Genomic DNA, 26,877 nt, shown 5'->3' on the forward strand with positions numbered 1-26,877 from the left:
CAAACAAGACAGCTGTGCAAGACAGTGACAGAAGTTCACGTTTTATTTATTATAAATACCTATTTTTAATTTATATAATTTATCTACAATATAATTTAATAAAAAAAAATATTTTATGTTCAATTAATAGCACAGTTATTATTATTTACGTTAAAAATACAAGTCAAATTTCATAGCAAAAGTTAATGCTAAAGGAACAAAACGTTCCAAAAACAATGTTGCAGTGTTGCAAAACTGAAAAAATGTCAATTGTAGTAGTTTATAAATTTTTGAACATGAACAAGAAGTTTATAATGCAGATATCAGAGTAAAGTTTATATCCAGTGTAAGCATAGTGTAAAGTTGATACAAGCAACCACAAATCCACAATACAACAGTGAAGTTCTTGAGATTATTTGTTTGTGTATGATTTATTGATGAGCTTATTGGTAGCTTTTTTCAATTTTTTCTATTATGGTAGGTATAGGGCGATTTGAATACGGTATCATTTAGTTTGACATTTCGAGAAAAATGGCTGGTGCGCTGGCTAGAGTTATTCAGGGGACAAAAACACATTTGGGTAAATAAAATATTGTTTGGGTACATTGTCGTCTTCATTTACCAACATATTGCATTCTTCACAAGTCAAAGTGTTGATTGGTGCACGTTTAATTTACCTGGTGATTTACTGCGCAACGGGCCAGCTTACATAATTTTGACGTCTGGTCTTGTTTTAGGCATTGTTGGGCCTTTGGCTAACATCAGCAATGTGCCGGTGCGGTCCCAGCAAACACAGGCACCGCCGGCCAAGTCTAAATATGGGCCCCTGGCCGACAGCGACAGGGTATTTACCAACTTGTATGGCAGACACGAATGGCGTCTCAAAGGTGCGCTCAGTCGCGGAGACTGGTATTTGACCAAGGAAATACTGCTGAAAGGAACCGACTGGATCGTCAGTAAGTAATTTGGAAGTTTCCCTCAGTGTTCACCTCTTAATAGTCCAACACAAGCAATACATAAATGCTTTCTGTGATGTTTTATTGCACATTTGAAATTTGCAGATGAAATGAAGACGTCAGGTCTTCGTGGCCGCGGAGGTGCTGGCTTCCCGACCGGTATGAAGTGGTCGTTCATGAACAAGCCCTCAGACGGCCGTCCTAAGTACTTGGTCGTAAATGCTGACGAAGGAGAGCCTGGTACTTGCAAGGACCGTGAGATTATGCGTCACGACCCCCACAAGCTGATTGAGGGTTGTCTGATTGCCGGCAAGGCTATGGGCGCTCAAGCTGCGTATATTTATATCAGAGGAGAGTTTTACAATGAGGCCAGTAACTTGCAGGTGGCCATTGCAGAGGTAAGTAACATTAAAACACTACAAAATATTGATAGTTCAGTGTTATTCAACATTATTAAAGCTAATCAGTTAGTTTTGACTTAATTAGTCACTCATTACCATGTTTTTGTAATTATTTAACTTAAGTGTGCTAATGAGTAATGATACTTTTTTGTACCAATAATTTTGATTAGTCCATAACAGGTTGTTTATAATTACAAATACTGTTACAAATGTATTTTGTAATGTAAAAATGCTTGTCATTACCAAAGATGGACATAGTTGGTACAAACAAAATAGTTATAATTTTTCTTGGTGTTTAATGCATCAGTAATGTAATAATTTATTTTATAATTAATCAAATGAACTGTTTACAAACTAAACAATTTATTGCTTACTAATTACTTATTATTGCCCAAGTCAAATATGTATAGCCTCTAAACTTGTGAAATGTTATGTAAGAATTCCATTTATTGTATTTTAGAAAAGGTTGACCAATCAGAGGTGGAATTGTGTAAAGCAATCATTGTCATTTGACAGTTCATAACATATGATTATTCTGCCAAACGCTTTTCTTTTCTTTGTTTAACTGACTTTATCATACAATATGAACTGTCAAATGATTATGATTGCTTTACACAATTCCACCTCAGACTTGTTTTTAATTTATCCAGCATGTCAAGACACCATCACTGTGCAATGCTGTACTTTTAAATGTATATTGCTATTAAAAGACATAAAGATATTTCTTTAAAACAGTTTATAGCTTGTTAAATATTAGTTTAGGGTTTCAATAAATAGTCATGTATGAAAAGGTCATCCTCTCTGAATCTATGTAGGTATACTTGAGATAGAGAAATGCTCTGGAGAGACCAAGTTTGACAGAGAAATACAGTTACAACACAAAATAAATATGGATTTATGTTGTAAATGGTTTAAGAGACAAAATTTGTCTTATTATGGTTGTGCTATATTTTAATAAAAGCTGATATGTCTAGACACCTTATGACATGCGTTGTAACTTGTAGGCGTACCAAGCAGGCCTGATTGGCAAGAACGCTTGCGGTTCGGGCTACGATTTCGACGTGTTCGTCCACCGCGGCGCCGGCGCATACATCTGCGGCGAAGAGACCGCGCTCATCGAGTCCATTGAGGGCAAGCAGGGCAAGCCAAGACTGAAGCCTCCGTTCCCCGCTGACGTAGGCCTGTTCGGCTGTCCCACTACTGTGAACAACGTGGAGACCATTGCTGTGGCACCGGTAAACTAGTTTATCTAATAAGCTAATTCGACACAACTATTAGTCTAGACATGCATTAAACTTTGACTTATGCTCGTTTCCACCATCAATCCCTACTTTTTAAGTGACCTCTATAAATTTTCCTTTTTAAATTCCTGATGTGTGTTGCTGCGTAATAACACGCTAAAAACACACTTAAAAATTAGGGATTGATGGTGAAAACGGTCATTAGTATTTAAAATCTATACCAAAACCTAACACGAAACGAAGGCACATGGCATTGTTGTACCGCACGTTTATATTTCAAATATGAAAGTGGTCACACTGTATTTTTTTTTGTCTGTCCTTCCATTGATAATAGATTAGTTGATAGCATTATTTATTTATTTAAAACTCTATTACATCTATTAAATTACTGTACATTATTTATAATACAACACACTAACCTAAAGTCATGGCATTATGATTAATCATTCCATTATCTCGTAATAAATCATATCAACTAAATTCCCCAGACGATCTGTCGCCGTGGTGGCAAGTGGTTCGCCTCGTTCGGTCGCGCCAGAAACTCTGGCACCAAACTATTCAACATCTCGGGTCACGTCAACACTCCGTGCACAGTGGAGGAGGAGATGAGCATCCCTCTGAAGGAACTGATCGAGAGGCACGCGGGCGGCGTCTGCGGCGGCTGGGACAACCTGCTGGCCATCATACCCGGAGGCTCGTCCACGCCGTTGATCCCTAAGGAGTAAGTTTGTGTTTTTAAAACCCTGAAATGTTGTTAAAGCTGGTTACGTGACTTTGGCGAAATCGTGGTTCCCAAAGCCAAGTCATTGTTGAAAAACAAAAGAAGATCAACTTTTCAACATCTCTGGTCATACTGAAGATTTGGCTGTATGGCGTATGCCTTTGCCTTTTCTTGCAAAAAAAAGGATCAGACAAAAAAACATCTCTGGTCACGTGAACACGCCGTGCACAGTGGAGGAGGAGATGAGCATCCCTCTGAAGGAACTGATCGAGAGGCACGCGGGCGGCGTCTGCGGCGGCTGGGACAACCTGCTGGCCATCATACCTGGAGGATCGTCCACGCCTTTGATCCCTAAGGAGTAAGTTTTTGTTTTAAAAAATCCAGCAGACTTCCAAAGCTACTCACGTGACGTTGGCAAAATCGTGGTCCCCAAAGCCAGTCCACTGTTAAATCACGTGATATTGGCAATATCGCGGTTCCCAAAACCAAGTCATTGTTGAAAAACAAAAGATCAACTTTTCAACATCTATGGTCATTAACACTGAAGACTTGGCTGTATGGCGTATGCCTTTGCCTTTTCTTGCAAAAAAAAAGGATCAGACAAAAAACATCTCTGGTCACGTGTTTGGTATGCGTTTGCCTGCAAAAGGAAAGGACCAAAAAAACATCTCGGGTCACGTGAACACGCCGTGCACAGTCGAGGAGGAGATGAGCATCCCTCTGAAGGAACTGATCGAGAGGCACGCGGGCGGCGTCTGCGGCGGCTGGGACAACCTGCTGGCCATCATACCCGGAGGCTCGTCCACGCCTTTGATCCCTAAGGAGTAAGTTTTTGTTTTATAAAAATCCAGCAGACTTCCAAAGCTACTCACGTGACGTTGGCAAAATCGTGGTCCCCAAAGCCAGTCCACTGTTAAATCACGTGATATTGGCGAAATCGTGGCTCCCAAAACCAAGGCATTGTTGAAAAATAAAAGATCAACTTTTCAACATCTCTGGTCATTAACATTGAAGACTTGGCTGTATGGCGTATGCCTTTGCCTTTTATTGCAAAAAAAAATCAGACAAAAAACATCTCTGGTCACGTGTTTGGTATGCCTTTGCCTGCAAAAGGAAAGGACCATAAAAAACTATATCTGGTGAACACGCCGTGCACAGTAGAGGAGGAGATGAGCATCCCTCTGAAGGAACTGATCGAGAGGCACGCGGGCGGCGTCTGCGGCGGCTGGGACAACCTGCTGGCCATCATACCCGGAGGCTCGTCCACGCCTTTGATCCCTAAGGAGTAAGTTTTTGTTTTTAAAACCCTGAAATTTTGTTAAAGCTAGTTACGTGACTTTGGCGAAATCGTGGTTCCCAAAGCCAAGTCATTGCCAGAAATAAAAGAAAAAACTGTTCAACATCTCTGGTCATTCTGAAGATTTGGCTGTATGGCGTATGCCTTTGCTTTTTCTTGCAAAAAAAAAAAAGAATCAGACAAAAAACATATCTGGTCACGTGTTTGGTATGCCTTTGCCTGCAAAAGGAAAGGACCAAAAAAAACATCTTGGGTCACGTGAACACGCCGTGCACAGTGGAGGAGGAGATGAGCATCCCTCTGAAGGAACTGATCGAGAGGCACGCGGGCGGCGTCTGCGGCGGCTGGGACAACCTGCTGGCCATCATACCCGGAGGCTCGTCCACGCCTTTGATCCCTAAGGAGTGAGTATTTGTTTTTAAACACCCTATGGCGGTTATCAGATTTAATCATTGTATGCAAGTACCTCAGTTTGTATAGAAAACACGCGCGGCACTTCACACTGACAACGCGTCCGCGCGCGGGTTTTTTTATATGAAATCACGCGCTCCGCGGCGGAGCGCGGCGCAGTGTGATAACCGCCTATAGCTATGTCAAAGCTACTTACGTGACATTGGCGAAATCGTGGTTCCCAAAGCCGAGTCACTGTCAAAAACAAAAGAAGAACGACTGAACGGTTAATAATACTGAAGACTTGGCTGCATGGCGTATGCCTTTGCCTGCAAAAGAAAAAAAAATCCGGTCACGTGAACACGCCGTGCACAGTCGAGGAGGAGATGAGCATCCCTCTGAAGGAACTGATCGAGAGGCACGCGGGCGGCGTCTGCGGCGGCTGGGACAACCTGCTGGCCATCATACCTGGAGGCTCGTCCACGCCTTTGATCCCTAAGGAGTGAGTTTTTTGATTAAATCCTGTAGCTATGTCAAAGCTACTCACGTGACATTGGCGAAATCGTGGCTCCCAATGCCGAGTCACTGTCAAAAACAAAAGAAGATCAACTTTTCAACATCTCTGGTCATTAACACTGAAGACTTGGCTGTATGGCGTATGCCTTTGCCTGTAAAAAAAATATGGTCACGTGAACACGCCGTGCACAGTGGAGGAGGAGATGAGCATCCCTCTGAAGGAACTGATCGAGAGGCACGCGGGCGGCGTCTGCGGCGGCTGGGACAACCTGCTGGCCATCATACCTGGCGGCTCGTCCACGCCTTTGATCCCTAAGGAGTGAGTTTTTTTATTAAATCCTGTAGCTATGTCAAAGCTACTCACGTGATATTGGCGAAATCGTGGCTCCCAAAACCAAGTCATTGTTGAAAAACAAAAGAAGATCAACTTTTCAACATCTCCGGTCATTAATAATGAAGACTTGGCTGTATGGCGTATGCCTTTGCCTTTTCGTGCAAAAGAAAAAAAATCTGATCACGTGAACACGCCGTGCACAGTCGAGGAGGAGATGAGCATCCCTCTGAAGGAACTGATCGAGAGGCACGCGGGAGGCGTCTGCGGCGGCTGGGACAACCTGCTGGCCATCATACCTGGAGGCTCTTCCACGCCTTTGATCCCTAAGGAGTAAGTTTTTGTTTTTAAAACCCTGAAATATTGTTAAAGTTAGTCTCGTGACATTGGCGAAATCGTGGTTCCCAAAGCCAGTTCACTGTTAAATCACGTGATATTGGCGAAATCGTGGCTCCCAAATCCAAGGCATTGTTGAAAAACAAAAGAAGATCAACTTTTCAACATCTCTGGTCATTAACACTGAAGACTTGGCTGTATGGCGTATGCCTTTGCCTGTAAAAGAAAAAAAATCTGGTCACGTGAACACTCCATGCATAGTGGAGGAGGAGATGAGCATCCCTCTGAAGGAACGGATCGAGAGGCACGCGGGGGGCGTCTCCCAAAGCAAAGTATTTGCCAAAAACAAAAGAAGAACGACGTCAAAATCCTGGTCAATAATACAAAAGAAAAATTGGCTGTCTGGTGTATGCCTTTGCCTTTTCGTGCAAAAGAAAAAAAATATCTCCGGTCTCGTGAACACGCCGTGCACAGTGGAGGAGGAGATGAGCATCCCTCTGAAGGAACTGATCGAGAGGCACGCGGGCGGCGTCTGCGGCGGCTGGGACAACCTGCTGGCCATCATACCCGGAGGCTCGTCCACGCCTTTGATCCCTAAGGAGGTAAGGAGTAAGTTTTTGTTTTTAAACACCCTGAAATATTGTTAAAGCTAGTTAAGTGACGTTGGCGAAATCGTGGTTCCATAAGCCAAGTTGCTGACAAAACAAAAGAAGAACGACTTATCAATATCTCAGGTCAATAATACTAAAGACTTGGCTGCATGGCGTATGCCTTTGCCTGCAAAAGAAAAAAAAAATCTGGTCACCATCAGGTTTACCAAATAAACACAGTTTCAAAATCGGCAGCACTAGAAATCGTGCATATTCCTTACCCAAAAACTTTCCACACACTATTATTACAGCAACTGATTTATTTATTAACTTTACATTTTCCCCGCAGTGTCTGCGAGACAGCGATCATGGACTTCGACGGCCTGGTAGCCGCTCAGACCTCGCTCGGGACAGCCGCCATCATCGTGATGGACAAATCCACGGATATAGTGAAGGCCATCGCGCGCCTCATCATGTTCTACAAGCACGAGTCGTGCGGGCAGTGCACGCCGTGCCGCGAGGGAGTGTCCTGGATGAACAAGATCATGTACAGGTTAGTGTAGTTGTGGTGACAGAGATGGCGCTATTATAGTGTTCTTGTACATTTTAGTTTCGTGGTGGTGACGAGAGATGGCGCTGTAAAGTATTACAGGAATGAACAAGATCATGTAGTTTCAATGGCGCCAAGAGATGGCGCTGTGTATGTATTAGATCGCGGTGGTGAAGATTTTTCAAGCATCATGTACAGATTAGTTTCAATGTGAGGCTACGAGATGGTGCTGTATAAATGCTAGCTCGCGGTGGTGGCCGTTTTCCAAAGGGATGTCCAAAGGTTAGTTTCAATTTGACGTCAAGAGATGGTGCTGTAATGTATGATAGTGGTGGTGAACGTCTTTTCCAAGAATTGAATAGTTAACAATACCAATAGATTACATACTTGATCATGGACTTCGACGGGCTGGTAGCCGCCCAGACCTCGCTCGGGACAGCCGCCATCATCGTGATGGACAAGTCCACGGACATAGTGAAGGCCATCGCGCGCCTCATCATGTTCTACAAGCACGAGTCGTGCGGGCAGTGCACGCCGTGCCGCGAAGGAGTGTCTTGGATGAACAAGATCATGTACAGGTTAGTTGCGGTGTGGTGACAGAGATGGCGCTATTGTAGTGCTCTTGTATGTACAAGTTAGTATCGTTGTGATGACGAGAGATGGCGCTGTGAAATATTAGATGGACAAGATTATGCACAGATAAGATTCAATGGCACCAAAAGATGCCACTGTTTATGTATTAGATCGCAATGGTAAAGATTTTTTAAAGATCTTGTACAGGTAAGTTGCAATGGCGCCAAGAGATGGCGCTGTCTATGTGTAAGATCGCGATGGTGAAGATTTTTGAAAGATAGAGGTTAGTTTCAATGGCACTTTAAGGGATGGCGCTCTGTGATGTTAGATCGCTGTGTTATTTTTTTTTAAGAATTGGATAGTTAACAATACCAATAGATTACATACTCGATCATGGACTTCGACGGCCTGGTAGCCGCTCAGACCTCGCTCGGGACAGCCGCCATCATCGTGATGGACAAATCCACGGATATAGTGAAGGCCATCGCGCGCCTCATCATGTTCTACAAGCACGAGTCGTGCGGGCAGTGCACGCCGTGCCGCGAAGGAGTGTCTTGGATGAACAAGATCATGTACAGGTTAGTTTGAATGGCGCCATCAGATGGCAAACTTGTCAACACTACAGTGTTTTTGTACGTTACGTACGTGTTAGTTTTATTATGGTGACTAAAATCCGGCCGTGGTGACCGTGAACACATACTCAGCACCATCTCTAAAGCCCGGTCGCCGAGCACGTAGAATTTCGTCCATTGACCCCAAGCTAACCCATACTTATCTTATCGCTCACGCGTAATTAATTATGTTGCTGTCGCGCTCGCACACTAACTGCGGCCGCCCGTCGCACAGTCGCGACAGGAATATAATTACGCGCGAGCGATAAGGATGGGTAGCTTGGGGTGATTGGACGAAATTCTACATGTTTGGCGACCGGGCTTTAGAGATGGTGCTGAGTATGTGTTCACGGTAATGCACGTTTTTCAAAGATCATACAAGCTAATTTCAATGTGGCGCCAAGAGATGGCGCTGTGTAAGTGCTAGATCGCGGTGGAGAAAATATTTTTTAAATATTATAAAATGTTTTGTTTCATTCCAGATTCGTTGATGGCAACGCTTCACCGAAGGAAATCGACATGCTTTGGGAAATCTCTAAACAAATTGAAGGTATGGCCATGATCATCTTTTACGGCTCTTAGCTTCCCCAATATTTATTTATTTTTAAATTTATTTTTACTTTAAGAAATGTAACGTACAAAGAAAAATCTAATTGGAGGACTCAATGCCATTTATAGTATTTTCTCCCCTTTCCCTTGAGGTAATCCAGCCAGAGATCACCTACAAGGTGGACCGACGACATCGTAAAGGTAGCAGGGAAGCGCTGGACGCAGGCCGCTACCAATCGATCAACGTGGAAAGCATTGGGGAGGCCTATGTTTAGCAGTGGACGTCCTATGGCTGAAATGATGATGATGAATCCAGAGATGAGTCAACTGGTTATAAAATATATTTCTCACGTACCTTCTTTGTCCCCAGGCCACACAATCTGCGCGCTTGGCGACGGCGCCGCGTGGCCCGTGCAAGGCCTCATCCGGCACTTCAGGCCCGAGTTGGAACGCCGCATGCAAGCCTGGGCCTGCACACATGGGCCCAGCAAGGCCGAGCGCCTCTACTGAGCTGACCATAACCATACCACGCTTGCAATGTTGGGTTTAGGAGAATTAACTCTTAAAAAAAGTCATTGGTTTTTAACTGTATCTTCACAGCATAAAGTTCAAATTGATGTGAGCTCTATTTAACCAAGGCCTGGTTAAGGGGTCTTTTATTTATGCCTTAACCAGGCCGAGGAATTTTTTTTCATTGATTTTCAACCGTATTTTGACAGAAGAAAGTTCAAAATGATGTGGAGACCCCAGGAAAAATAAAATTGAGTTTTCACCGCATCTTCTTAGAATAAAGCTCAAATTGATGTAGGGTCTATTCAGTCTCTGCCTGGGAGGATTGAAGAATCAAATTCGTTTGAAATTATTTTTATAGAAAACTTCATGCGGCATGTGGCGTATTCTTGGACTATAAGTCCCTGACTCGCGCCCGTATTTTCAAACATTACTATGGCGTTTCACAGTGCACGTGGACGCACAGGGTCACACATGAACCAATCATAGAGCTCTATTCAACGCTGTGCGTTCGATTTGCTGCTTCACTTATGCAAGACAGTTGGCTAACATTTCTGTTTAGAATCGCTGCTGGATTATTATACTGGTGACTCTATCTTTTCTAATAGAATGTCAGGGACTATGTAAAAACTGAGTTCAATCCGTAATTTGTCATGCTAACAAAAAAGATCACTGTCGATGAATCGACGAAATTAATAAAAACTACTGTTCCAATTACTAATGTAAGAAATCTTAGTACAAAACATATGATTTCATTAAATTATGCACTTAGAACTCCTAAACTCAGTGTTGCAAGATTTTTGATAGCGTGTTATGCATTATTATAGTAATTTAATCAAATACCATCTTATCGTCGTTGGGAAGAAGTCACTGTGCTGTGATGTAACGCTTAATACTATTGAAATAGACTCGATAAGTATTTAATATTGTTTTTATTTTAACACCTTTAACTTACTAGATACTAAACAGAATAAGTCGACGTAATAATTTAGTTTTTGGAATGTTTTTCCCTTAAAATTATCATGTCATTGTTATGTACTAAATTAAATCATTGTTTATTTAGTTACTACGCAGTTTTAATATGTTACCGATACTAGACCACTTCCTTGATTTGAAAAACCGCTACGTAATATAAAATATTGCGCAATATATTGTAACAATGCGAAGGAATATTCGAGATGATTTCTAAGTTATATTTAATTTCATACTCTCAACCTGGAATTTTAAGTCCCTGTAGTCTTGCATCACTCACTTGTTATCGTGTTAAACAGCATATTTTTAAATTCATCATGCTTGAACATCATTAAATTAATTATCTAAATGACATGCGATATATGCGAAGTTAATAGCGCGATATACGTGTAAATATTATTATTATTGCGACATCTCATAGATTTTATTTTGTTGAGACTAGCGGCTGGCACAGATGACTTCACCTTAGTTGTTTTTGTATAAATGTAATTATTAGAAATAAATTCAGAGATCAAATTGAATTGTTTTTGATTTATTTTTCCTGTATTCATTCATTGAGATCAATGTAAAATCTACATAATATATGGTTGGGTTGATCAAGTTGACATTTTTAAGAAGGCGACAGAGTATTTTTTTATAAGTGCAAAGGCGCAACCTAGCGTCACACACCACATCTAATAACATTATTTTCAATTGAATCCACAATCAACAAACAAGAAGTCGGAGGCTATTTAGTGTTAGTATAATTAACGATGCATCAAACATGACTTCACACTTAGATTAATAAAACCTAGATAGATAGTCAGTGCACGAAAGGTGAGGCAGTTTTTAGGGAGCCGGCACGGCTCACCCGTAAACGTCACATGAACTGTCAAAGTGAAAAATTGGTAAACACGTCCGACGAATTTTAATTAATTAAAACGGTTTGTGCTGTGAAAGGGTGTCTAAAATACATCAGAAAAACGAAAGAAAGTGACCAGTGTTACATTTCATAAGTAAGTACTACGATTCGACGCGTATTTTGCTTGAATTTGGCTTTCAAAAATTAAATACGGGAATGATACCAGTAACAAGAAAATTTATTTCCCAATTGTTCGCCGTACAAATACACTTCCTTTTTTATGAAATCGAGACTTTTAAGTCGATTTATCTTATTGTTATTAGGTAGGTACTTTGAATTCAATAAATAAGTAAGTACATGATGCGTTTTGTTTTTGTTAATTATAAAATAATTAAAAACGTATTAAAAATTTCCCTACTTTCGGGAAAATCGCCTTCACTGTCTACACTCCCCAACAAAATTGACACTAATGACATAAGATTTTTGCCTCACTCTTGACGAAGCGTTTTTATGAAGACTATCCATCTAGGTTTTATTAATCTAAGACTTCACATTATTAAAACTTGCTACTATGGCCTATGGCTAAATAGGTGCTTCGGGGATTCCCCTTTCACTGATTGAACTTAGCACTGTATAGATGGCGCTCTAACAGCATTGTCTTATTATTTTTTCAGTAGAAAAGAAACGTTAAAAACACATCACGGAAGTTAATGCCCTAACAAAGGTATTATCTAATTAAGTAATTAATGTGTTTTTTCACGTAATTACATAATTTATTTAATTGTATTTTATATCTTGTAGTATTTCTTTGCTTTTATCGTCTTCACCCTATTCATAAAAAAGTAAAACAGTCAGAAATCAAAACTCTACGAATAACGGTTAAATTACTTTTGTGAATTATTAATTAACGTATAGGTAATCGTGTCATACGTACGTCTGGCCGTGTGAACCTATGTGCAACGCTTTGGTATGTACTTTGCATCTCTATTGTTGATAAAACAATCTTTACATGTATTTATTAATCTCATTTTTTGCGAGTTTGACCTCTTTGTTTGTAGCCTCGACCGACTTTGTTTGAGAAAAAGTGAGTCCTAAATACTGAATTTAAGTAGCTACCTCTACCTTACCTACCTTTAGCGTAAGCCCATTTAGTTAGACTCTAAGTGATTTACGCCCGTATTCATTGTGGATAACCTTGGGGGAGGCCTTTGTCCAGCAGTGGACGTCATTTGGCTGAAACGAACGAACGCCCGTATTCACAAACATTACTATGAGGTCTCACAGTGCGCGTGAACGCACACGAACTAATCACAGAGCTCTATTGTTGAATAGAGCTGTAGATTTCAGCGTTGGCTGTGCGTTAGATTTTCTGCTTCATTTTGTAAACACGGGCCTTAGAATTTATAAGTTTGAACCAAGTTGTTTTTTAAATTTTATTGTCACCCTTTACTACTCCGGTACTTCATAGTATTTTGGACTGCAAGTTGCTATGATAGTCCCGTTAGGGTTAACGGTGTGGTAAACTAAATAAGCTTGTTTCAAGTGGTTTTAACATAATAATCCAGCGGCGCGGCGGCGGGGTTCGAACCCGCGTTCCTCGTATCTCGACTCGGCTTGTCCAACTACACCGACATTTTAGTCTATTGTCCATTTATTTTTTCGCTTTTCTTTTATTTCCACTTTAAAGTGTTAAGGGAAAGGATATTAGAATAAAAGTATGGTATAATTTTTCTATATTATTTTATTCCCTCTATCATCTTTCTTTTTTTGATAATCCTTATATGATATTCTTAACTCTATTTACAGTTTGTATAAATTAAAGTAGCAGTAGTATTTTACATAGTAGACTACTATTGTACAATGCTTTCATCACTCTGAAAGACTTGACTACTTTCATATTGATATGGTACACCAGAACAGATCAGCCATAACTATTTTTGCCAGAAAAATAAAGATTAAATTAACAAATTCTCTTAACCAAATAGTTATGATTAACCATTCGCGGCAATCCTCAGAAACCCAAATGAAAAAAGAAAATTGAAAACAAAACATGACATTATCAAAAGATACAGTAACAAATTTAGAAATGGTAACATAATGATTTTGATTTGGAAGATGTTAATTTATTACAAAACTTAAAAAATGATCTCAAATTTTATCAATCAATATAAAAACTCAACACCAAGTACCATATATGGAAAACAATAATTTAATTTTAGGAAGAGTAGTGCCGACTTCACCCCGTCGATTATTAACAACAAATAAATTAGGTTTAATTAAATAAATGGCACAAACCAAATTCTACCATACTCGGTACATGGTGATGTGAATATATTTTTTTAAACATAATTTTGGTTGGAATAACGATAAAATAATAATAATTTCACTTGTCGATTTGCCAAATAATCACGATTTAATATAACCAAATAATATAATCAAATAACTCTATGATGGAAGCAATGGGTCGTTGTGCGACAAAAGAAACAACACTTCTGTGTAACAACATAATGGCATTCAAGTAATCGCTAAATAACATCGGTGGAGATCACAATTACACGATATAACTTTAATTTTATATAAATACAAAATATACATAGGTAATTTACCTAAGACTATAGCAACAACTTCAATGCAATATAACGATCTTATATTGATGTGAAATTGATACGGTTACAATAGGCTTACGAGGAATTAACGTAATAGTTAACAGAATGTCACATAAATAACTGTATCCCGATGACTGCGGATTGCGGGGCACACTGCCCGAGGGAGCCTCGTCAGTGTGCCCTCAGCCCGCCAGATTCACAACAAGATGATCGGTCGCCGCTTTGTGAAAACACGCGGCATCAGTCTCACTTATTCTGTCATTACAGCGTTACGACTACACCACAGCTTGCAAACGCAGGAACGTAATACCAATAAAAGCCGCATAAAACATAAATACCAGGACGCGCTCGGCTTATGCGAGTCTTATTGAGTTCAGTTCGAGCTGTTTACTTTATAAATTAGTTAGACGAGAGGCGGGCCAGCCGCCCTCGGCGCGGTCCATCGGACCTCAATCACTATCGGCAGGCGCCTTCAATCTCGGGGTCCTACTGAAATATTGCTGAACACGCGGCGTATGTGACGGACTATTTCAGCAACCACAAGCTCAGGCTTAGGCCGGTATAACTTACAATAAATTCATAAATAACTTTGACATTACATTAAAGGTCCGTCGTCCGACGACGCCGACGTCTGTTGCTGGCGTAACTGAACCCCAACGACTTGAGTCTAGTAGGGTCTGTTGCGCTGCGTCGATCGGAGCGTGCAGACTGGCGAATTTAAATCAATGCGTTGTATCCCGATGTTTGCGGCGGATGCCAGCACCGGCCGCGAGTGGGTGGCTTAGATGCAGTCGTCCATGTCGACGTCTGGTACCCGGCGATCGAGAGACGCCGCGGCGCGCGGAGGCAGTTCATTCCGCGGGTCGCGTGCCAGCCACGGGTGCCGCAGCACGTCGCGCGCGCTCAAACGCTCGCACGCCTCCCGCCGCAGCAGCGATCGGATCAAGCACTTGCCTCGCGACGACAAACCCTCCGGCACTAAAAAGTACCCGCGGGATATCTTCGCGAACAGCGACGCATGCTCCGAGTCGTTGAATGGATACCTGCAACAAAGGAAATAGAGATTTAGCAAATTATAAAAAGACATTTTTTATTTCAACCCGTCCAAAAGATTAGATAGCCACAAATTGAGATTACACTGAGATACGAAATTGAGACAAACAAATGAGCGAATATTTTTTGTCGAAAAGTTCTGACACAAAAACTTATCGCGTTTTAAACAGATAAGACGGATCATTAACATCGAAGTTAGGATGGGACTCCATAAATCGTCCAGTTTTTACAAAGCTCGGCACCAATTAATGACGAAGAACCGATTGTCATTTGGGGAGGCAGATGCACGCAGAAACAAAAACTCAGGTACGACGATGGAACCCTTCCGGCGACAGGTGAAGCCGGCGATTGCGGCGAAATCCCGAATTTGGAATATAAATTACGGGTGCGAGGCCGAAAAAAGTAGAAAACAAAGGCTCGCGAACGGCAGGTGCGGCGGAGGCGGGCAACGTCTTCGCCACATGACCGCCGGCAGGTGCCCGAAGATTTCACTAGCCTCATTTATATGTGGGTGATATAATTGTTAGCCGTTGGCGCGTAACGGCCGACAGGTGATCATCCCCCGCGCGTCCAACGGTCGACGCGACCCTTGGCGTCTCCAAACGGTAAGTCCCACGCTCGCAGGTGAAGACGACGCACCACCCTCGTAAACGTCACCCTGACAATGGTGATAGATAATAATGTCGCACAAAAAATGATACATACCTTCCAACGAGCATGGTGTACAGTATGACTCCGAGGGACCACATGTCAGCGGCCCGCCCGGAGTACGTCCGATGAGCCCTCAGAATCTCAGGCGAGACGTACGCGGGGCACCCCCGCTTGTCTTGCAGAAGGTCCTCTTCGGGATCATCGAGCACGACTGCATCCTCCAGCGACTCGAGTTTTAGCGTTGTTCTGAAACAAAAGGAGACAACGTTTAGCCGGGGGCTAATTTGGAATGTCCGGTGCTTTCTCCGAACTCATTACATGCATCCATTGCGGGCCACACGTCAGCTCAATTTTGCGCTGATCAGTGACCCAAATAAATCGCGGGTCCGCCTATAATACTATGCGCGACGCGATACGCGCTCGTCCGTAATGGATCCCTTTGTGCACAAAGCTTTGTCCGGGCGCTATTAACGATTCGCGCGTACAGCTAATTACCGATAAAGCATCGCGCCCAAACTGAACGTGAACCGTGGTAATTTGAACTGTGTAATACTATAATAAATTGTCTCCCGCAGGTCGATTAATATGTAGCATTTGTGTCATGGAGCAATTACAAAGCGAACCCTAAAGCTGATGCAATGGGTTCGTTTCATCACGGCTTCAGGCGCACCGTGCGCGACCTCGTGTTTCACAGCCGCCGCATCGTTTCGAAATGCATTAAATACACAGTTCGAAACTGTACACCGCTGTATATGCGATTGAATGTAAATAAAACAACTCGGATCGAGCGACAAACGGGACTCCGCTCTACGATTTACATGTTTTGCCTACCTACCGTATGCGTCGCTTTGACTTCGCAGCGTTCAGCGTTGCAGTATCAAAATAAACTATAGTGTCCACGGAGTAAAATCGACGTGTAATTTTGAAGAAATAAAAAATAATAAGCATATGGAGGTTAAGGCGAGGCAGGTGCGCTGTGGGCGTTCCTATGCAGTAAAATCGACGTGCATTAATGCATACATACGATATTTTTAGCCTGTTTAATAATACTTCTGAGGGGAACTGTGAGCTAAATGAATTTAAAGAAGGGCTCCTGATCTATTTTTGCGTCTGGAACATATTAACGTCTGCAGTTAAAAGTAATCTTCACCTGGCATAGCGCGCGGCTTGTTCTCGTAAGTCACTCGTTTTGATTACGCGTTGGTACTTAATCCGAAAGATGAACGCAATAAATATCAAGTTTGCTCAGAGTTACAAAACCCGCAAGTTGCGGTCTCAGCTGTTTGACAAATAGTCTGTCGACGGACGCAAGACTGCTAACTGAAATTGACGAGATCGCTCGCCGCGAAGGTAATGGGACCAAGCCATATTAGACCGTAGCCTGCCACTAATAAAACTATGCGTGCCGCGCTAATCCAAAATGATCTAGTAGCCATTTGTTATTAAATTTGATCGGGTCGTGACAATATGGAGCGGTTGGTTGTAAAGGTTATCCTCGTTAAGATTGTCGCAAGTGACTTTCAGATATTAAATGAAATAGGTGCAACCGTTTCGCGTGTTAGGCATTAGGCATGATGTTTTGGATTGCAAGGAGTGTAGGGTCAGAGGAGTAACGCTGCATCGCTGCATGGTTGCGCAGACGCGTGGGGCGTGCGTGGCGCTGCACGTGCCACTAATCGGCGTGAAGCAAGAGATCCTCTGTGGGAACCCGCTGACGAAACGCGTGACGTCACCCTGCAACTGCACTCCGGCCCTTTTTTGTAATCCATCAGTGAGCGGAGCTGGATCTGAGGGCGTCCTCGTGTCCGTTTAGGTCTCGTCGACTGCGCAACTGATCCTAATTAAATCCCTACAGCGGCAAGGCTAAAGTGCGATGTCTGCAGTTGCAATCGATTCGAATTTCGCAACGTGTAAATAAGTTATACGGTGTCGTAACGCGGTCGGAAGGTTGGCCGGATTTCCGAACGGTGGCCTCAAGGATTCTCGGCGTGACTCGGACGTGGCGCGGGAGGCGCTGCGCCCGCGCGGTGGTGGCGGCGAAAGGACAACTGTCAATTTACGCAATTTGGCATTACGCACACACAGGGCCGCATTTCGGCTCTCGCGGCCCGCGATCTAATCTAACTCGTGAACTCGTGGCCAAAACTAAACTGTATGCATTACTAAATTGACTCACGTTTGCAACTTCGCAACACTGTTAACTAATATTTCGTTAAATTACACGTTTGTAAATGGGTGGCTGTAACTTTATTGGTCAAGTTTGTAGAAATCCCGTCATTAACACACTCGGATTTAATTTGATTTGTCATTAAAAATTAATAATAAGCGTTTATAAATAAATGCAACACGGATAGATTGGACGCCGATGCGATAAGTGATAAAGGCGATATTCATTGTTGTGATAATCGTTCAGTGGGTTTGTACAGCGACAGACGTGTGGGAGATCGCCCACAATTAGCGGGATGCGCTGCAGTTTCGCAACCGCCGCCATTGCTCAACTCAACCCTGACAGTTTCGTAACAAACAATGGCAGTCAGATGCAGCACACATGCATGCACTTCCTGCTCGACTTAATATCGCTACATGACGCGCCTTGCGCAAGCGCGAGGAAGCGCATTATATGCGACCATTCACAAAAAGGTCTCGATGTGTCAGGCAGGCGCCGGGTTGCGAAAGATCCGATTAATGGTCAACAATGAATAATTTGCTGTTCACGCTCCGCACGGGTCACTTCCGAGCCCTATGGTGCAGCGTGGGTTACTCATAGATTTTGTAACCCGCATTGTAGGGACATGTGGTGTCGCAAGCGCTTGCCACACCGCGGAGATGCCGCCGGGATAGGTTGGGAAACCATCCCGACCATGCCCAATTATACGCGGCTTCTATTGCACAATCATGTTCCCACAGCGGATGTTTTATGAAATTTGATTGATAACAGTATCAGAGCACCGCTAGCCTTACGGCTTTATCGTCGAGCGCACATATGAATCAGCTAATGTAAATAACGTTGCGAAAACCAGAGTTGGGCTAAGTGCCTTAGACAATGCGCCGTGCGACGACGACGAATTGTGTGTATATCCTTCTGAATTTAGGTCTCAAAACCGCATAAGCAGCGGCACTGTTCGCTTTATCGGAGTAGCGATAACGCAAGTCGAACTCAGTTTTGAAACCAAGCGCTGGGCCGCTTGCGAAAACACAAATGTGAACATCGATTGCAAAATTGTTTTAGTTTTTAAATCGAATGCAGCTTCAATGGAGCAGAGCCGGGGTGGGGGGTAGGTGCGGGTGACATTCAGTGTCGGTGAAGATGGATGCTGTAAGGAGATCGTGTGCAACTGTGCGGGCCGTATTTGGCAGGCGGGCGGCGCGCGCAGGCCGGGTGTCACAATGGCGCGGATTATGAGGTGCGTTGCGATATGGCATGTTGCAAGCCCGGGCGGCGGTCCAAGCGCCGCCGCCGAAATAATCCTGTGTTGCAACGCGTGGACTGCGGAACGGGCGCCACTCCAGAGCCCGTTGCGCAAACCGCAGCGCAATTGGCCAATTGCGCACGACCATCTCCAGTTATTCACGCACGATACTTTTACGAAACGACCGATACCGTTCGATGACCCTACCGGCCGTTACGTTAGGATTGTGTAACCGAAGAAAGTGTCCGTTGTGCGTCCGCAAAAAGTATCCGAAATCTCATCGATCTCCGGCTCGAATTGTTGCAATTACACAGTTACGTGGCTGAGTTAAATCCGGTGAGCGGTCGACTTTCTAACGCGGGGTCGGTGTACGATGTCGCAACAATTTCTCCAGGCGTCGCGAACGAAGAAAGCGCGACCTCAGCAGAGTTTTGCAATCGCGCGGCCAATGCGGCGCAGTGGAGAAAGAGCGCCGGTGTAGAAAGCGTGCGTCGACCCGGCCATCCCGCGCCGACCGCAGGAGCTTGCAACAGCCGCGCCAACAAGATTCCTGCGATCCTGCGGCCGCAGTGGCACTAGCCCTGCCCAGAACAAGCAACGGTAGTGTTCTGCGTTGGGCAAGCGTCCGTTACGCAAGTTGCGATAGCGCGGGCATGTCACAGGCACTCGTGAAACACTTCCGTTCATTGACTCCTTCCCGATATATCGCTATGCTGTTGTTTCGAAATACTTTCGGGGGACATCGCACACGTGCGAGGACGCCGGTTGCAGCCCGACGATCGCATACCCTTGATCTTTCGGGGCCATTAAGCAGACACGCTCGAATTCTACGGATGAAGACCGCGACCCAAACTCCGCTGCACTCACTGAAATGTCGTAAATTGCGCGCGTATCTAATTGAACTAGGAATTATGTCGTGCAGGATATTACACGAAGAATCGGCAGGTAACCGGCTCACTGGCACGTTTGCGTATACACTTTCATAACTCGTTGTTACGTTTAAACCGACTTTTCCAAGTGTTGAGAAACGTTCGAGTAAAAAGCTGAAGCTCTCACATGGCAGACGAGTTAATAATCGTTATTACAATGCAATGAAATCTGAACGAAAAAGTTGCAACAGTATGTGTGTGGTTTGAGATATTTTTCTCGATAAGATGACACGCAATTATGACGAGTAAAAAACGTTCCATTTCCCAGAAAAAAGATTGTAGGCGTTGTGCATGTAACACCTGGCGACAGGTGATCGCTCGCTCCAGTCTTGCCAGTTTGTTGAGGCTGGAATAATGACGATAACCATAAAGGGCAGCTGTACGCGTTTGTCGCCCGACAGATGCGGTCTAGATCGCTTGATAAATAAATAAAAAGAGCAAATCCCGCCGGTGCGCTGGCGCAGTTTCCGCCGCGGCGCGCGCAGCCGGAATCGTCGATTGTTTCGGTCTGCAATCGCTTCCTCCTCATTATTGTGTGTCGGAAGTGCGAAAGGATCGAATACCCTCGGCAGCGCGGCGGTTACGTGTGCGGGTTAAGGTATTGCAAACGGAATTAGGGCAGCGATTAATCATGAAGCCAGGCTGGGCGACGCAAGAGCTTGCGATATGTAGCGAGCGGCCGCGGTTGCGCGGAGCAACGCGGAGTGGCATTGCTAACAGTTGGTTAACAGTATTGGATCTTGCACGCGGTGACGCAAATGTATGGAAAAATGAGAAAGACAATGCTCTGCTGGTGATTTTACGGTTGATTTATATGCGCGGGAGGATGGGCCAAGGCGTCCGCGATGCGTTTTGTAACCGTATTTACAAACCATGCTTGTCTTCATTGCGATGGACGAGCGCTCCTGACTCCTGCGGTCCATTTCATAATTCGGTTTGCATAAGAGTTGGAATAAGCTGCTATTTGTCTTAGCGTTGGTCGAACAATGAGACAATAGTGTTACAGTTTCCTTATTAGTTTAAAACTCCTATGATAGTGCCGAGAGTGGGCTGAATTTTCTCAGATAAAACCTACATGAATTTTAGACTGTTGATTATGTATATTATTTAGAATGCTCCCAACACTGTAAAACATCAAGTACTTCGTATGTACAAGTAGTGCCGCTAAGGAATGAATGACGCAGGATGGTTTCGAAAACGCGAAATAAGCGATGTTGCGATTTGGTCTTGTGAAATACATTTACCTCTCGATTGCAGAAACGCGTGGGTCGACAAATAGGATTAATCTTTGTCGATTTGTAACTATTACAAGACAAAAATAGTTCAGCATTGTTTAAAACGGGGACATGTGAGGCAGCAACCGCGTTTTGGTAATTTGCATCTTCATTAGGGGCGCTTCTTTTCCCAAATTTAAAGACTAAATGTGCTAGCCTACGTGATTTTGTATACGTTCATATACATGCATATATGTATCAGTTATCATTCCAGATTGTGGTGTTATCGCGACTCGCGAGGCACATTTACCCGCAATTTTTATCAGCATTTCACCGCTATCTTATCGATAGAAAAACTTTAAATTTCACCAGATGTTTATTTGGTTTGGGTCCCGATACGATAAGCAAATATTTATTAATGACGGGATCCTATTTGCCTAGTTGCACAATAAAATGAACTGCTTGTTTATTGTGGCTTGCGAAAACATGCTCGGCTACATTTATTCTGTTGCTATTGACATGGAAATTGGAACACCGTGCAGACGGCTAGTGCACCCTGGCGTGTGGTGCATACATTATTCTAATGAAATATTGTGCCTACAAGTTACACCCGCAGTCATGTAGTGGCTCGGAAATTCTCGGCAAATATCAATCATTACTCGTTTATTACTCACTCTAAATAAACAATGCTTCTGTTTGCAAACAGTGGTGAACCCTCCGGTACCGCTAGGGCTCTCGACGCATTAAATACCAGTCGTTATCACAAGTCCATCGAATCAGGAACAATAGTTTTATTAACCGCGGGGTCCGCACGACCCCAATGACGTTTTACGCAGGTAGTACGTTCGCCGCGATAAGACACGCAAATGCCCGTACTATGTACCTACTTTATAAATAAATTCACGTCATTTCAATGGGAGGCGTACATGGCTTGGTTTGTATTATCGCATTTACAGAGACTGCTGCAAAGTCAGCAATGCGAACTAAAACAAAAGCTGTATCGCGCGGTGTGTAAGAAATGATTTAGTATGAAAAAAAAATATTCGTAAAACGCGTGCTCCTAAAACGATACGAGGAAAAGGAAGTTCCAGCTAATGATGCCAATATTTTCGCCTGTCAATTCGCGAAGTTTGTAAATAAAACTTTTATCTTTAGCGTGAGAATAAAAAATACGCGTCGCAAACAAGTTTGTACCGTTAACTCTTGCTGAAACGTCGCGTAAACAGCGTTGGTGAGGTGACGGAACCAGTTTAAAACGAGCCATATTATTGATTTCACTAAAGAAATGCTGCTGTTATTCGGTCCTGCCAAATTGTTAATTCAATTTCACGGGGTACCTGATACCGCATCGGCAACAAATTAAAAGCGCGTCGAAACGAAAACACGAAAGTTCATAGTCCTCGCGAGGAAGAATTTCAAACACGGCGATTGTGTGAATCGAGAACGTGAATCGAATAAAGCCAGAATGATCGCTGATAAACAAGCGGCTCTAGGATTTACGGACGATGCCCTTTGTAATTTCTCTCAGGAGACTTGAACTGCTCGGTAAATTATGATGTGCCTGGAGCATTTGCACAATAATTTTGTTGTAACATAAAATAATTTCAGCCGTGGATGTGACTGTCGGCGAACAGCGGTACTTTCTCGTCGGGTAGAGTACCGTTTGCCAAGCGAAATGGTACCAGGTCGATGAAAGCAAGATAATAGCCATAGGCAACGATTAATATTACAAACCCGCGCATTCATTAAAATGATCAATTCATTAAGTTGTTAAATAAAATTAGAACCATAAATAAAAAACTACTTGTGGGCAATCAAGCAGAAGCAGCGAAAGAGGACAAAAACGACGGTACTATTTGTTTTTTGCCATCACTAGTAAGTTAGCGACTTGGCGATGAGATCACGGAAGGATCAACGCTCGAACCGAATGCCAAAGCAATGATCAACAACATCAAATTAAGGAGAGGCGGCTCAGCGGGCGTTAACCTCTCCGACACTTTTTTCTAGACGCACTGACGTAATTTGGAAAGTGCGGAAATGGTAATTTCTAAGTAAGAATTACTGCGCCGCGACTTATTATATCACAATATCGGACGCTGATTCGCATCGCGGATGCACGGCGGGGGGAGGTCAGTGAACTTGCGAAACTTCACCTGTCATAGCCGAGGGGAGCGAGACAAAGGCGTGATGCAACGAAGAAAGTAAGGAAATCCAAGAGTACGCGTCGTCATGACGAGAGAGCAATTAAAGATGGAGAAACAAAAGACTACGATTTTGAAATTGGAGCTAGCGACGCGACGCATTCTAAATTCGAATCGATGATTCTCTCGGCTTGCACAATGCTATCTGGCAACCGGCGACGGAAGAGAGTGCGGGCGAAACGGCACATTGCGGTGATGCAATAAAGAAAGTGCGGAACTGAAGTAGGTTTTCTAACGCGGTGAATGTACTCCGGCCATTAGCATTGTATCATTCGCGAAGCCTCTTGGGGCTCAGCGGGCGACGACCTCAGTGATGTCAGAAGGAGCCGTACTACATTCGGCGATACGTGTACCTATAGTGATATAATACGCTCGGGATAGAAAATTATGATGCCAGCTCACGCTACCGCATTGAAGGCAGGCAACATCTAGCGTTACATCAAGCTTTTGCCTGCAATGGTGAGGTAACGAGTGTTGTCACACTCGTTTGTTGCAATTACAGCTGATGTAATGCTTGCAAGCCGAAGAAGCTAAACAGAACTTCGATACGATGCTAACAAAGATGGCAATGAAATCGCCTACAGATTTTTGTTTGGTTACAAAAAGAATATGTTAAAAAGCGTCATGTCAAGTTCAGCGAGTGCGAGGTCGGCGCAAGCGCAGCGGAGGGGGCTTCGCGGGCGGGAGCGGTGACAATGAATGGCAAAGCACCGTTGTACTTGACCCACTATGCGCCGTCACGCCCGGCCGGTGCAACGATGACGTTCGATTGATGATATGCGTGAGAACACCAGACAGCCGCTCGCAACACCGACTGACATCTCTTAAGAGGCCCCATCAACGGAATTAATCAAGAACGCAGCACAGGCATCGACGGTTTTTATGATAGTTCTGACATTGGCGCAGTGACCCACTTGGCAACGAGCATCGCTGCTTTACGTCAATCATAAAATATTTCAACAATCAAGTGTCACGTTAACGGAATCTATCGTCAATGTAATGATGTCAGTGTTTTGAAATGAGCGCAAATGTTTCAGAGGCTGAATCATTACTCATCATAATGACTCGGTCATAATTAACGTGGCATACCGTATCTGAGCACGTTTGAGCAGCGGAACTGTACCCAAACATAAAATAGATGTCGAAACGTGCACACAAAGTATCTCGCAAGCGGTTTCCGATATACATTTGTTGGCGGTAGATATGTGTGTGCCATTGCGCAAGGTCGCCTGCGCACCTGCGCCGGTCACTGCAGCGACCGTTGCAGCTCCCACGACATAGTTCATACGTTCATGAATTATTAATTAAGTCCAGACCTATAGAAGGGTAACTTGAGGAATTCGGGGTCTCCTCACCTGCTCGGCTCGTCGATCTTTGTCTATATTTTGAAAGTCAAAGGTTAATTGGTGTGAAAATTTAACGCATAAGCTAAAGAGAATGAAATATGTTGTTTGCAAGCGGCATAAATAAGTAAAAAGCGGCTGCAGCGCTGGAGGCAGCGTCCGGCGGCAAGCGCACTCGTAATCATCCAAGTGGGTTAAGGTTTCATCAAGGATTTATTGCGGCAAGTCTCCGCTCCAAAACGCCGGCCGTTCGTTACTATGAGCTAACTGCACGTTGGTTCCGCTGCATTTGTCTATTTCAACCTTTGTAATTCATGTGTTTTTATATTAGGTGCCCAATTAACGGCGACGGAATGTCTGCTATTTCTGTCAATGCGACGAAGAGGAATAATTTATGAAAGCTGCACTGCAATTCCGCTGAAAGGACCACTTTCATTCACCTGTCGGTGACAGTTACAGCAAACAACAACTAGGCACAAAGAGAGCGCGGACATCTTTTGTTTAATTAATGTCCGACGGACAAAAGTAACTTGATCGTTAGAGGAGGCCCTTTGTCCCGGCACTAAGAGCGTAACTGTTGGAATAATGAAAATGTCCTTTGAGAGGCTTTTGTTGTGTGGACGTAGCGCAAAACAATCAGGTCAATAAGTTTCAAAACGATCCAGATGTATTACAAAAACGGTAGCATACAACTGTTTAGCAACTACATAGTGGGTTCTTTCGCAACTCGCATCACAGCGTCCGGACCACTCGATTAATTGTTTCCATGCCGAAGATCGAGTATTCGATTCTTTTGTTTCGCTGCATGAACAAGCTATTGTCATGAACATAAGGATGCTTATGAGGCCTTTATTATTTAAATGCGCTTGAAATGTGTGATTGTTTCACATACCTTCGAAAACAGACTGCATAAAACTATTTAGTGGCTTTGATTTCTGTAACACAATTACGTCCTTGCGCGAGTTATGTAACAAGCCGAGCGACCTCGACTTTATTTAATAGCCTAACTTGGATCATGTTTTATCTCATTATTATAGGCATACACTAACACTAATTGGGCAAACATAGACCTCGAACCGTTCAATTGGCAAACGTGCAAAAAGTAATTAGCTTCGTGTTTCCAATCACTTTTAAGGTGACCATATTTCATTTTTTGAATGAAGCCTATTGTGTAAGGTCATGTGAGGTGTATTTTTAAGCGCGATGAAGTTTCATTGTTGAGATTAATCGTGGTAATGATAGTTAAAAGTTTTGAATGTGCAAATTTTGCGAAGTCAGCGGGGATGAATGAATAAAATTTTACTATGATGTCATGTCATCAGTCATGGAGCTTTACATAATAATATGTGAAAGAATTTCTATTCACGAAATCGGGAATGGATTGATATACAAACGCGAAAGGTGTGCGCGCAGGCGGCAGCAGATGTGCGCGCGCGCATTGTCCCGGGAACAAAGGCAGGTAGACAGAGGACGTTACCTCGCCATGTGCTACGTGTCACTTTTTCATATTCCGATACATGTTTTACGTGAAAACCCAAAAAAATATTTTAATCTGACCGGCCAGATGGTCGAGCACATGTCACCGGAAAAAAATCTCAACAAAAAATGCAATAGTCGAAACTCAATGGTTTAGCCTCAGCTCCATCCATTTAAACTCAATTTCCATACCGATGAAAATGCTTTGTTTTCGCTGCGTAACTACATTAAATTAATTGCAATGGTTTCCCTTTGTTACAAAAGAGAGAAACGAATCGAATCCCAGTTATCAAAATTAATAACGGCAAAACCAATTTACTCTGATCGCGTAATATCCTGCCGGCGCATTTATTTGAGCGCTGCAGAGTTTTCAGCGGAATTGTTTTGTGTACGCGTACACGTTAAATTAGGAGATGCTCTCAGTGAAATATGAAAACAAAAGCTGCCAACTTCACGAAGCAGTCGAAGGGACACTATCTCTAGGGAAAAGGATACAAAGAACTTCAAATATTGACCTCGTGGCAGATGTCGAAAGTCAAACTTCGAGACTGGTTATAAATGCACTTGAACAAACAGAATGTAGGTTGATTGTATACTTTACCGAACGTATCGAATATCAGTTTGTGTTGG

At 43.3% G+C, this 26,877-nt stretch overlaps 2 protein-coding genes across 2 annotated transcripts in view; one reads left to right on the forward strand and one right to left on the reverse strand.

Annotated features, from left to right (window-relative positions):
* The first annotated feature begins 453 nt into the window (after window positions 1-453).
* LOC135088053 (NADH dehydrogenase [ubiquinone] flavoprotein 1, mitochondrial) lies at window positions 454-11,044 on the forward strand. The gene is made up of 8 exons (XM_063982939.1): window positions 454-559; window positions 717-935; window positions 1,041-1,333; window positions 2,341-2,571; window positions 3,066-3,298; window positions 7,108-7,311; window positions 8,975-9,042; window positions 9,412-11,044. The coding sequence occupies exons 1-8, from the start codon at window positions 511-513 to the stop codon at window positions 9,549-9,551; spliced, it is 1,437 nt and encodes a 478-aa protein (XP_063839009.1). The 5' UTR covers window positions 454-510; the 3' UTR covers window positions 9,552-11,044.
* Window positions 11,045-13,087: 2,043 nt separating this feature from the next.
* Window positions 13,088-26,877, reverse strand: part of LOC135088054 (tribbles homolog 2) — a 36,287-nt gene continuing 22,497 nt past the window's right edge. The window contains exons 4-5 of the mRNA XM_063982940.1: window positions 15,729-15,920; window positions 13,088-15,013 (exon numbers count right to left, since the gene is read on the reverse strand). Of these exons, the coding sequence (XP_063839010.1) occupies window positions 14,752-15,013; window positions 15,729-15,920 (454 nt within the window). The 3' untranslated portion in view covers window positions 13,088-14,751. The remainder of the gene's footprint in view (window positions 15,014-15,728; window positions 15,921-26,877) is intronic.

Source organism: Ostrinia nubilalis, chromosome 3 (genome assembly GCF_963855985.1).
Source record: "Ostrinia nubilalis chromosome 3, ilOstNubi1.1, whole genome shotgun sequence".
In the NCBI taxonomy this organism is placed as follows: domain Eukaryota; kingdom Metazoa; phylum Arthropoda; class Insecta; order Lepidoptera; family Crambidae; genus Ostrinia; species Ostrinia nubilalis.